Source organism: Diceros bicornis, chromosome 17, assembly GCF_020826845.1.
Source record: "Diceros bicornis minor isolate mBicDic1 chromosome 17, mDicBic1.mat.cur, whole genome shotgun sequence".
NCBI lineage: Eukaryota > Metazoa > Chordata > Mammalia > Perissodactyla > Rhinocerotidae > Diceros > Diceros bicornis.
This window is the reverse complement of record NC_080756.1, coordinates 28163034-28175921: the sequence shown is the minus strand read 5'-3', so window position 1 is coordinate 28175921 and position 12888 is coordinate 28163034. Positions and strand designations below refer to the sequence as shown.

The 12888-nt window shown below is 39.3% G+C and overlaps 1 protein-coding gene across 1 annotated transcript in view; it reads left to right on the top strand.

Annotated features, from left to right (window-relative positions):
* MUC19 (mucin 19, oligomeric) overlaps positions 1-12888 on the top strand; it is a 143905-nt gene that overhangs the window by 114951 nt on the left and 16066 nt on the right. Inside the window, exons 52-78 of the mRNA XM_058557397.1 lie at positions 11-109; positions 342-419; positions 684-737; positions 1591-1617; positions 3570-3623; positions 3771-3824; positions 4264-4317; positions 4440-4493; positions 5018-5071; positions 5217-5261; positions 5503-5556; positions 5695-5748; positions 6156-6200; positions 6465-6518; positions 6670-6723; positions 7236-7289; positions 7391-7444; positions 8333-8386; positions 8532-8576; positions 9001-9048; positions 9301-9354; positions 10216-10263; positions 10665-10718; positions 11385-11432; positions 11673-11726; positions 11880-11927; positions 12681-12734. Coding sequence (XP_058413380.1) covers positions 11-109; positions 342-419; positions 684-737; positions 1591-1617; positions 3570-3623; positions 3771-3824; positions 4264-4317; positions 4440-4493; positions 5018-5071; positions 5217-5261; positions 5503-5556; positions 5695-5748; positions 6156-6200; positions 6465-6518; positions 6670-6723; positions 7236-7289; positions 7391-7444; positions 8333-8386; positions 8532-8576; positions 9001-9048; positions 9301-9354; positions 10216-10263; positions 10665-10718; positions 11385-11432; positions 11673-11726; positions 11880-11927; positions 12681-12734 — 1449 coding nt within the window. The remainder of the gene's footprint in view (positions 1-10; positions 110-341; positions 420-683; positions 738-1590; positions 1618-3569; positions 3624-3770; positions 3825-4263; positions 4318-4439; positions 4494-5017; positions 5072-5216; positions 5262-5502; positions 5557-5694; positions 5749-6155; positions 6201-6464; positions 6519-6669; positions 6724-7235; positions 7290-7390; positions 7445-8332; positions 8387-8531; positions 8577-9000; positions 9049-9300; positions 9355-10215; positions 10264-10664; positions 10719-11384; positions 11433-11672; positions 11727-11879; positions 11928-12680; positions 12735-12888) is intronic.

Genomic DNA, 12888 nt, shown 5'->3' with positions numbered 1-12888 from the left:
TTTTGACCAGGTACAACTGGATGGTCAGTGGGAGCTACCACAGGTGCAGGCTGGGGAAGCACAGCTGGAGCTTCAGCTTCGGGCCTCACCACTGCTGAGAACCAAGCAGGCAAGGCTCACCTGGGTGTTTTGTTGGTGGTCCAACACAAGCCTAGCTGAGACCCAAATTACCATCCTAAATTCAAGCTAATTTACCCAAGAACCAAATTTTCAGAGAAGTGATTAAGAGTTGTTCTAGGTTTATTATTAACATCCAAATTTGAAATTTACTTAAATGGTAGTAAGTTTATTATTTTTAGTAAAACGAACCATGTAAAGATAATGATTATTCCTATAACCAGGCACAACTGAAGAACAATATGGAGAAACCACTGAAACAAGTGAAAACACGACTAGATTAATCACACCTGGAAAATCAGGTGAGTGGGAAAGGAAACTATTGGCCCAGGTTGTAGCTCAATGTAAGGTTTGCTGATAAATCTAATGAGAGATATTAGTGTATTGTAAGTATAGAAATCAGAAAATCAGATCCAAGTTATCTGGTATTTAGAACCTATTTTGTTTTTTCACACCAGGTACTGGAGCTGTAACACCTGGACTCAAAGTCGTTACATAGTTCAATATCCAGGTAGTTTCCCAATTAAATAAGAACACTGCTGATGACTTTCCGCTTTTAATCTCAGGTTCCACAGAAGCCATCCCTGGCTCAACAATTGCAGCAGGAAATTTCACTACTGGTAAGTAAGCTGGGAATGTCAGATGTATTTTTTGACTTGTTTTCATGCTAATTGGCTAATTAAAAATAGTAAAATAATAATAATGCCAGTTAAATAATTACAATGTCCTTAAATATATTATCATTTAACTATTTGAATAAGTATTGTTATCTCATTTTACTCGTGAGGAGCTTAGAAAAGACAGTACCTAAGTTGGTCCAGGTTCTACAGCAAATCAAATAGTGGAACCAATATTTTTATCATTGTTTACTTACTCGTTGTTGTTGTTGTTTTGCATTTTCTAAGTTCAAGACTCTAGTCTTTAATCAAATGGAACCAAACTAGAATTATATATGGGTAAATATTTTACTTGGGAAAAAGGCAATGGTTTTGCTTTCAGTTTGATCATTTGTAACTTATAGGTGATTCCATAGAAGAACACTTTATGATTTCTCTCCCAAGAGGTCTCTCACCCTGACTTCAATTTCTAAGATAAGCCTCTATGGAAATAACAGACTTCTGTTTTTTTAACAAAAATTTTACATGTCATGGCAGCTGAAACACTGAAGTGAATTTTTAAAATAAAATTGAAGTATGTTCTTTAATTGAAACGTGAATTTAATCTTTCCTTTATTAGTCTCAGTTAAAAGAATTCGACCAATACTAATTGTAGGTAAGTTGAAATTAAAATGACAAAAATATGTTTCTGCATAATGTGGCTTGAGGTAGTATTTCTGTCTTTTCCACTTGAGCACTGAAAAATATCTAAGGGACTGTGATATTCTTCTCAAATTATAATCTAATACAAATTAATCTTTATGAATTGAGATAAAAAATGTATGTTTATAAATATATTTGTATTTTTAAATTTTAGAGCCCCAGAAAAAGCCTGAAGTAACAGGTGAGAAAATATGAGATTATAAATGTGCATTTGAAAAAAATGGTGTTACGGTAACTGAAATAGAAAATATGATAGCAGAAGTCTTAATTTATCAGATTAATAAAACATGAACTTCAAATTAGATTTTGGTAGTACAGGGCTTTTTCTTTTTCTATTCTTATGCCTTCTTAAATCACAACAAATGTGTACTGAATCCCTTACATAATAGCTAAATTCTACACTGGTTGTGTATAAATGTACAAAATCAATGAAATAAATAAACAAAAAGAACTTTTGAAATAGCTCCCTTATTTTAAAAAAGGCAATACCATATTTCTCAACATATTAGTGTTATTTGTCACCTACCATTTCCATGAAAATTTTTAGCTTTTATTGCATCCTGGTGTCTCTTTTTAAACTTAACAGTTTTAAAAGATAAGCAAAAGAAGTTTATCCTTTAAAATATCTCACTTTTTCATAATTGTTCCCCTCGTACATTCTTTTAGCATTTACATTTGAATATAAGCCCCATGAAGACAGACATTTTTGCCTTATTTATTTCGATACTTGTCCACCTGATCCACTAGCTTCTACCTTTATTGAATGGAGACCATTCAACAACATTGATGGTATTATGCAAAGTGAAAAAAGTCAGAGGGAGAAGGTCAAATACCGTATGATCTCCCTCATTAAGTAGTAGATAATAACAACAACAAACAAACACATAGAGACAGAGATTGGATTGGTGGTTACCAGAGGGGAAGTGGGGGAGGGAGGAGGGTGAAAGGGATAATTCGGCACATGTGTGTGGTGATGGGTTGTAATTAGTATTTGGGTGGTGAACATGATGTAATCTATGCAGAAATAGAAGTATAATGATGTACACCTGAAATTTATACAATGTTATAAACCAATGTTACTGCAATAAGCAAACAAACAAACAAACAAAAGCATGCATCACTCAGTGCATACTACCAGAGAGCTGAGAGATCCATTAAAACAGGCATTTCCAACACAGGTAGAATTGAAATAATAAGAAAACCATCTCTATGGACACTCAGGACATGAGGCTTTTTGTGGGGTTGCTGTGATAAAATAATACAACATACATACCTCTTTCTAGCATCCCAAATGCCCAGCAATTACTGTTCTGCTATTTCCTCCCTCAGCGGCCATAACTTCTGCAGAAGTCACTGGCACCACTGGAGGTGGATTCAGAGGAGGTGAGAAGGAGCAACTCCTATCTTCTTGTTATCACTAATTATGACGCTCATAGGAGAGCCTAAAGAGAAAGAGTTTCCGGAAAACGGTTCATATTTACTTTACTAATACTGCATTTTTGGCCAACTAATTCTTTTTCAGTTTTGTAACTTTTTCCTGAAAAGCTGCTAATAACAAAGTCCAGAATCATAGACGTAATGCCTGAAGATGGGATGACTGTACTAATTGTTCTGAGTCATTTCTCTCGTGAAATTACAAACGTGATAAGCTTTCGAAGAGGGAAGGGCAAGAAAACTTTCTATTCCCCAGAAATAGAGAAGAGAAATAGGGAAACATGTCTGCCCTATATAGATGTTTGCTTTTCACAAGAAAGCAATGAAGAGCGTGGTATTTTCCCAATGTCTGAAGGTCTCAGCACACCCATAACTTCTTCTGTTTCCACTCCACAGCAGGTAGCTCTGTAGCGTCAGAAAGCCAAGTCACTGGGAGTAAAACAGGTGAGTGTGGCAGAAACCCACCATTTCCCTGACACAGAATGCCAAGTTGAGTTATCTCAGGTTGGGAACATGGAGACTCTGATTGCTTTGGTACTAAAATGGTTAACAAAAAAATACACAGGGCTCACCATCAGAGGAGAACGAGAGAGCGAGCCAGTTAGATATGATGAAGATATACTAATGTTCTTTTTAGAAGCATGTTTTTAGGCAAGAAACACGAGCACCATGGTGACCATAGTTCCTTTTGTGTTTCAGGCACCACTGGAGTAGTCCCCAGCACAACTGTTGCCCCTGGCAGTTCCAACACAGGTATATCAACAGGTTGACATAGAATCTTCCACATGTCCTCCCACAAATTAGATGTCTCCTCTGGTATTATCCTTTGCAGGAGTACCATCATATCTTTTCCGTGATCCTGAAATAGTCTCCAATTATCTTTCCTCTTCTTTCCCTCAGACGCCACAACTTTCCTAGGAGGAAGTGAAACAACCAGAGTTGAAATAGCCACAGGTGAGCGCTGCTAAGCTATTGCCTGCACTTCATAATAACTTTTTAAAACAGTCTCCTGAAAATATATCTGCACTATTTACATATGTTATATTGAGCAAATTCAGAAAAAAAGTCAACACGATTATTACATTGTCTCCTTATTACCTGAGCCTACAAGAGCCTTCACTAGACCATCCTGAAGTCAAACTAATGACAGATAAATAGGTAATGTGGAGAGAAATTTCCTATCTCCCCTCCGAAGAAAGGGACGTGATAGTTGAGAATTTTCTCAGTAAAGTAGTTGTAGAAAGAAATGTTATATGGGGCACATATGGATTACTTCTTGGCACTAAAAGTCTCAGGGTTATAGTTTGCTGCTACTTGGAGACTTTAGAGTCCTATTTAAATCAATGCCGGACAAGCAGTTGAACTGGTGACCACACCCCCTTTCTTTTTTTAGGTACTACTGGTATAGTCTCTGGAAAAACTCTGGAGCCTGGAAATTATAACACAGGTAAGTCTGAAAATACATGCAAAATCTAGACACTGGCACCTTGGATGATGTATTCTGACAATAGCACAGTGTGCACTTTCCCACACCCTAGTCTTTACTCCTTCCTTTTTTTTCTCTATCAGAGGCCACAATTTCCACTGGAGGAAGTGGGACCACCCAAGTGGAACTTCTAAGAGGTGAGTTTTTTTTAGTCTGAGGCTGCGGGGTTTTATCAAATCTCCGTGTAGTTACCATGAACACATAAGTGTGAAGGTGGGCCAAGGAAAGGGGCCTGCATTTCCTCTGGAAACATAATATGTCAGAATCACAAAGCTGAGTCTGCCTCCGAATTCCATGGCCTCAGATGTTTCCATCTGGATTTCCAGAGGCCCAGGTTTGCAGAGCTAGTTGTTGGATGACAGGGATGAAGGCAACCTGCTGGCCAGCTCCTGCCTACCAAGGCCCCAATCCTTTTATATGGTTCGCCATCTTCCCATAGCTCTAACATCTATCCCACTGATTATTTATTGTGTTTCTTATTCACTGCTTGTCTCCAGCTGCTAGAATGTAAGCTGCATTAGGGGAGGAATCTTTGAATATTCTGCTCCCTGATACATCCAAAGGCCTAAAACAATATTGCACTGAAGAAATGCTTAATAAATATTAGTGGAATGATGAAATGCTTACTTATTTTGAAGCTTCACTGTATTTGCTTTAATAGGTACCACTGTGATTTCCCCTAGAGCCAGTAGCAGTTCACCGAGTTCCAAGCCAGGTAGGATGGACTAAATAAATTCACCACATGAGAATGTTAGAGTCAAGGAGTTCTATTTTAAACATCTGAATATCAAAATACCTCAAGTAATTGATGAGTAAAATTTAGAAAGATAAATCCATCATCTGTCTTTTTGCTCTTTTAGGCACCTCTGTCGCACCAGGGAGCTCAGGGTCTGGAAGTGAATCAGGTGAGGGTGACAGAAGGTCTCCTTCCACTTTAAGTGAGATCTGTGGAAAGGGAACTCTAGTAACAACAATGATCAACAGGTGGGTCAGGAAAGGAAATTGTGGGAAGTCGTTGACGGTTTATTTTCTTCAGAAACAGAGATCCTCAGGAAAGGTTTTCCAGTGGTTCAACGCCACATAGCTACTTTCGTATTAAAGGGGAAACTAATGCTGTATTGATCCCTTTATTTTTCTCATTTTTAGGTACTACAGGAGAATTCTCTAGGACAACCATTATCTTTGGGAGTTCCTACACAGGTAGGTTGACAAGAAGGAAATCTCCGTATTTAACCTCATAATATAATTAGTAGACCTGCTCTGATAAAAGATCGACATAATTCTTTCCCTTAAATCCCAAATCCTGAGACCTCACCATTCATCACTTTCTTCCCTCAGAGGCCACAACTTTAACCAAAGGCAGTGGCACTCCTGGAACTGGATCCAGACCCGGTGAGAATGAGTACCTCACAGTTGGGGTTTAGCATGAATTATGACTCTCCATACGCTCACCTGTTGGGACCGTGTGCTTTCCTGCAGAGTGGCTCCCATTTGCTTTCAATACTTTCTGAGATTTAACATGATTATGGAAGAGCTCTCAATACCAGGGTCTAGCCTCACAGCTATAACTTTCTAAAGAAGGACTGGTGGTGTAACTGGTGGGAGAGGTTTCTCCTGTGATGGCATACACATCACTAAGATCTCAGGGGAGCTGAGGAATATTCTATATCTGGGAAGAAGAGAAAGGCCTTAAACAGGCCTATCTTATATAAAGATTTTGTTGCTCAAAAAAGCAATGATGATATTCAATATTTTCCTTGTCACATTCAAATATGTTTCTGATTTTCATCCCATGGTAGGCACCACTGCAGTACCAGGAGGCCAAGCAACTGGGAGTGTGACAGGTAAGCCTGGGAGAAAGCCACCAACTTTCTCTATCTTAGAATGGATGAAATGTTTGGAAAGGGTGCCTCAACTTGGGAACATTACTGTTTTTATTGCTTTCTTAATGATATGGGTCATAGGAAAGGCATATGATTCTCACCTTATCAGGAAGTAGTGAAAGGGCCCTTTGACATAACAAAGATACACCTAGATTCCTTCTAGAGGCAGGTCTTCAGGAGACAAACACAAGTCACTGTAATGACTTCAGACCCTTTGTGTTTCAGGCACCGCTGGGGTAACCCCCAGTACGACTGTTGCCCCTAGCAGTTCCAACACAGGTGAGTCAGCAAGATGGCAGAACATCTTCAATGAGTCTATCTATGATGAGATTCCTCTTCCAGTGTTATCCTGTGTAGGAGAACTACCATACCTACTCCATGGTCCTTAAATAGTTGCCAACCATCTCTATTCTGTTTTCCTCTCTCTCAGAGGCCACAACTTCTGTAGGAGAAAGTGGAACAAGAAGAATTGGAATAACCACAGGTGAGCTCTGTTAAGGCACTAATTGTACTTTCTAATAACTTCCCAATAAAAAGTCTTTTCTGAAATATATCAAAACGCTTTGAGTTTCCCATATTCAGCATACTGGACAAAAATTTAGCACATGTTCAGTATTTGACATCAGTAATCGGTTCAGACACTTCAACTTTTCCTCCTTGTCTTGTGCTCTAAGGAGCCTTCATCAGAGCATCATGAGGCCCATGCCCTGATAGTTATATAGGTAATTTGGGTCCAAATCGATCTCCCTCTAACTAAACTCTAAAAAGGGGACTCAGTGGTGGAGGACTTTCTCTGCAAATTTTCCGAGGGAATGAATGATTCATGGGAAATATATGGATGGACTCTTGAAACTAGAAAGTCCAGAGAAATAAATTTACTGGTATATGGGAGACACCAAGGTGTTTTTTTTTTTTTAATTTTCCTTGAAGATCTCGTGCCCATTTCACGATGGGCAACAAATTGACCAAATGACCACAGTTCTTTTCTTATTTCAGGCACAACCAAGGGCATCTCTGGCAAAGCTCTGAAACCTGGGAGTGCCAACACAGGTTAGGAATCCTGAATGTGGCCCCTCAGGAGATAGAGCCTATGGGAGCCCCAGAATGTCCTGTCCACATCCCCTCTGTACTCTTGTTTTTTTTTCTCTCAGAAGCCACAACTTCCACAAGAGGCAGCAGGACCACCCAAGGAGGATTGCCAGGAGGTGAGCTTTTCAGTCCAAGGCCTAGGGCTCGCATCATTTCTCTGAGTTATTGCAGCGAACAAACGAATGGGAAGGAGTGTCAGGGAGGGACCTTCATTTTCGCTGTGGCCATATTGTCTGATAGCCTGGGTAATTATTCTGCTTGGGAATTCCAAGACCTCAGCTGTCTCCGCCAGGCTGTCCTCAGTGTTCTGGCTTTCAGAGATGTTCTTTTTTTTTTTTCCTGAAAAAAGATATGAATGTATATTGCATAAAATTAAATTGCATAAAAATTATATTGCATATATCCCAACCCCCAGTACTTCCAATCTTCCTTACTCAGCTTACCTTCCCCCCATAGCTTGCCACTTTTTATCGTCTCTCTCATTTATTTATACATGATGTTTATTGTTTGTTTTCTGTGTTTATTATTTATATCTCCCATTGTTAGAAAGCTACATGAAGGCAACTGATTTTCAAAATGTTGCCTTCATCAAAAAGTATTACTTATAAAGGTTAAAACTATGTTTTATTTCAAAAAGTTTTACTTTTATTACTTGTATCAAAGTTATATCAAAAAGTATTACTTATAAAGATTAAAACTATGTTGTATTTCCTTGTAGGCACCTCTGGCACACTAGGGGGTTATGTCCTTGGAAAGGAAACGGGTATGGGTCATTGAAAGCCCTGCTTTCCTCTTACCACATAGTGAAAGGGAAACCCAGCGGTAATGCATCCATTCCAGGCTGACCTGGGAAATAAGATGCTATGAAGTTGTTCATTTTCCATTTTCTTCAGAGATTGAGTGTTTTCAGGAAAGGGCATCCAGGACTTTCAGGCCCCATTGATGCTTCCAAGATGAACTGGGGAGGAAAAGCTCTATTGCTCCATTTACTTTTTACATTTTAGGTACCACTGGCGAATTCTATGCAACAACCATTTCATCTGGCAGTTCCAGTGCGAGTAAGTTAACAAGAAGGAAATTCCCCTTATTTAATCTCAGATGTCATGATCTCTGTTTGGGGGTTGCTAATAAAATAATGCACTAATATCTCTTCCTAGTATTCCAAATTCCCAGACTCCATCATTCTCTTATTTCTTCTCTCAGAGGCCACAACTTCCACAAAAGAGACTGGAACTGGAGCCCAAACAGGTGAGAATGAAGAGCCTAAGGTTTGGAGTCATCAGGTTTAGGACTCTCTAGGTTTTCCTTGAGAGAGTGTGCATTTAATTTAGGGACACTGTAAGTGAGTCAAAATAGGCTTGCTTATTAGAGATAAAATCTTTCTGAAAATCGACTAAATTCCAGAATTGAGCTTCACCACTCCAAGTCTGAAGATGGATTGGGATTTCTCCATTGGTGTTACAAATATCACCAGCATATTAGCTGGAATCCAGAAAGTTTTCCTTTTTTTGTGAATTCCTTCTAGCAATTCCAATTGGCTGAGATGCAGAGTGATTTCTGCCTTATGGAAATCTTTGTCTGAGCCTCCAAATTCCAGACTATTAATGCTTAACCCAAGTTCTTAAGTTTACGTGCAGCGGAATATTCTCTCTCTCTCTTTTCTCCTCTTCAGAAGCCCAGACCACTGTACTGGGGAGCCAGGTCTCTGGCAGTCAAACAGGTAAGCACAAGAAAATATAAACATTTCCCTGATATTTGCCAGTATTCAGAGTAAGGAGACTCCTAATGTAGAAATATAGTCTTACTTCTTTTTTTTTTTTTTTTTTGAAAGAAATGTACTTGTGGAATGATATTCTAGGGTTCCTCATATAGGCCTTCTATGACTTAAAAGAAACTTATAATGTTTTTCTTCTTAACCATCCTTTTAATGTAAAGAAATTACATATCAATCCCTTCCCTTTTGTGATTCAAGGTACCAGTGGAGTAGTCTCTGGCGCAACTATTGCACCTGGGAGTTCCAGCACTGGTAAGTGAATATATTCAAAGGCAATCATCCCTTGTCTAACCTCAAGGAGAAATATGTATCCCCAGACATACTTTCCACTTTCTTCATTTCCTCTTCCAGAGGCCAAAGCTTCCTTAGAAAGCATCAGATCTACTGTGATGAAATCAGTGAGAACTAGGAGTCCCAGCTGTTAGCATTGCCATTGAGTACCACCATAAGTTTGCTTCTGGATCAGAAAGATTGTTGCAGAAGAAGGACAGGTCCTTTAGCCCATACTCTGCACCAACCATGTTGTTGATTCACACCCCTAGGCTGGTTTCTGGACCAGTCTTTTCCAATGCCTGGTCTTGTGGTATAGATTTATGAAGAGGGTGGTAGGAGTAGTAATTCCCTGGAATATTAACCCACTGGATACTATAGATGTTACTGCAGAATCAGTAGGAATCAATAGTGTCCTAGAAGGTTCTGTCTCATGTGAGTAGATGACTAAAATGGACTTAGAAATTTTTTGCCTCCCATTTGACGTTTTGTGTGTGTGTGAGGATGATTAGCCCTGAGCTAACATCCATTGCCAATCCTCCTTTTTTTGCTGAGGAAGACTGGCTCTGGGCTAACATCCATGCCCATCTTCCTCTACTTTATATGAGACGCCGCCACAGCATGGCTTGACAAGCATGCGTCAGTGTGTGCCCGGGATCCGAACCTGCGAACCTGGGGACGCGGAAGCGGAGTGCGCGCACTTAACCCCTATCCCACCGGGCCAGCCTCCTGCATTTGACTTTTTATCTTGAGCTTTAAATTCCAGTTTGCTTAATGGTTGCCTCAGAGATTGATTAATGGCCATAACATACTCAGTATCTTTTTCCTACTTTCCACCATCAGGAACTACCTCTGGAGCATCAGACCATCGAGTCACTGGAAGTAAAACAGGTAAATGTGATGAAAAATTCCTCTGCTCCCAGTTGAAGATTTTACATTATATTTGCTAAGTAAGCCTACTAGAAGACAGACTTCTTGAGAAAAAAAGTCATTTATTTTATTCGCTGATGAATCACTAGTACTCAACAAGACTCAATAAATGTGTTGAATGAATGAAATAATTGATACAGGGGAAAAATACATGATTAAATCTGGGAGCAGAAAGGCCAGTGAAAGCACATGTTCATAGGGACATATGGACAAAATAGTTTCTGTGAATGGTGCCTCCAGGAGCTGTCCATGCACAGTACACCACTGAAAGATGTGGCCCTGGAACTATACATTTATTTTATATTCGGATTGCCTCAATGCAGAAGATTCTCCATGATGGTCGCATGGCCTTCTTGTTTCAGGTACCGCTGGTGTAGTTTCAAGTACAACTGTTGCGCCTGGAAGTTCCAGTACAGGTAGGCTAACAAGCTGGGGGAAAGCATTCTTCCAGGAAATAAGGTGACAAAAATGTCTTTCACATTGATCTTTTCGTGTAAGAACATCACAATATATTTTCCCTTCTTCCTAAATTCCCATCCTTTATCTGTTTCTTCTTTTATCCTTCCAGAAGACACAACTTCCACAGGAATTAATAGAACTACTATAGTGGGATGGAAAACAATTGAGGATTAGTGTGGAGTGTGTGTGTGTGACTTTTGCTGATAAATGACTTTCGTTTCTTAGTAGGATAGTTTCTTGGGGAAGAGCTTTTTAGGAACTCTTATCTAAGATCAACAATGTTTTCTTTTCTTACTTGATTTTGAGTGAATTTGGGCAGATTTTTGAAGTCCCTCCATTTCCCTAGTCCAGCCTCGCATATGTAGATTCATGCAAATGAGAATGGAAGTGATAATTGGCTAGAAAGTTTTCTCTTTCCATTTGTCATTTTATGGAAATGATGATGGAAAGATGGTCCCAGAGGGTTCTATTTCAGGTAAACAGAAGGCCACAATCAACACAGAAAATTTATTTCACTTCATCTGATTCTTCCTTGAGTACAAAAGTGATTGAAATGTGCAGTGGTTATCCCAATAACTTGTTTATCTTTATGCTCAAAAGTTTTCCTATTTTCATCCTCTTAGGAGCTACCACTGCAGTATCAGTAAATGAAGGAGCTGGGAGCACGTTAGGTAACTATGGTGGGAAGGGGGCCAGAAGAACAAGGGGAAGAGTATGAATAACCCTTGTCTTACTGCCATTAAATCCTGGAAAAGGGGGCTCCTAGGTTGAAGAATTTTGTCTCTATTTGATTTGGGAATAAAACTGTGCCTGAAAGAAGACAGATAATTCACCATAAGTTGAAAAAGCCCAAAAGATAAGCAGATTCCCCCTCATGAGAGGAAAAGTCACCACTTCCCTTCTTGTTGCAGGTACCACTAGGGTAGCTTTTGGCCCTACACTTGAACCTGAGACTTCAAGCACAGGTGAGCCAACCAGCTGGAGAGACTCTCCATAGGAAAACCTCTAGTAGTAAAGTCTCTCTCAGGGTGCTGTCATTGAGAAAATTACATCCTTAACTTTCTTCAGAATTTCGAATCTTCTTCACCTCACATTTTTCTACCTTTCTTCTCTCTTAGTAGCTACAGTGCTCTCTGGAGCCAGTAGAACCACAGGAAGGAATACAGGTGAGTTTACAAGCTTCCTAACCTCTTCACTTTTCAATGACAACAATAGCAATGATAGCTAACACTTTCGAGCACTAATTATATGCCAGGCCCTATTCTATACCCTTCTCATTATTATTTCTTTTATCCCTCACTCCAAACTGTGAGGAAAGTACTATTGTTTTTACAGATGAGAAAACATATGGCTAGAGATGTTAATTAACTTGCTCAAGCTCACGCAGTGAATAAACAGCAGATTTGAACTTGAACAGTCTGACTCTAAAGTCCATCCTCTTAACCATGACACTGTACTACCACTATGCTATATCACTAGATTTCTTTGTTACATGTCTAAACTTTTCTAGAACACTAAAATTTCTGTGGCATCAATGCTTTACCCAAATGAAAATTCAACAGGCAATCAATCCTGCTTTGTTTCTTCTTCTGGGGGAATCTAGTAGCCAAATCCCTGGCATTCAAACAGCTAAGGAAAGGAAAATACCTTTATCTCTCTGATGTTGATCCCAGAGAAAGGAATGTTATCATTGAGACTCCCTCCTACAAGCGCAAACTGCACCCTCCTCCCACAAATTTATATTGGGAATGAAACATTACATTAGAAAACACATAAAACAATCCTGGAACGAACTATCCCTGAAAGTGGCCTTTTCACATAATAAAAAAATTTATAGTTTCCCCATCCTATTCTAGAGTATACTCTTCTTATTATAGGAATGAAATTAACATAATGATATCATTCAATTTTGCTTTCAGGAACTACTAGGGTGGCCCCTGGCAGTACCATCTCACCTGGAAGTTCCAACACAGGTGAATCAATGAGGAAACAGGGGCTATAATTTCTTTCTTGGGGCTAGATCTGAAGCATAGTACATGATACCTGTCTATGACTTTCCATTAGCCCTTACTACTTTCCTTCTATTCCATCTCAGAAGCTACAACTTCCATAGAAGGACATATAACC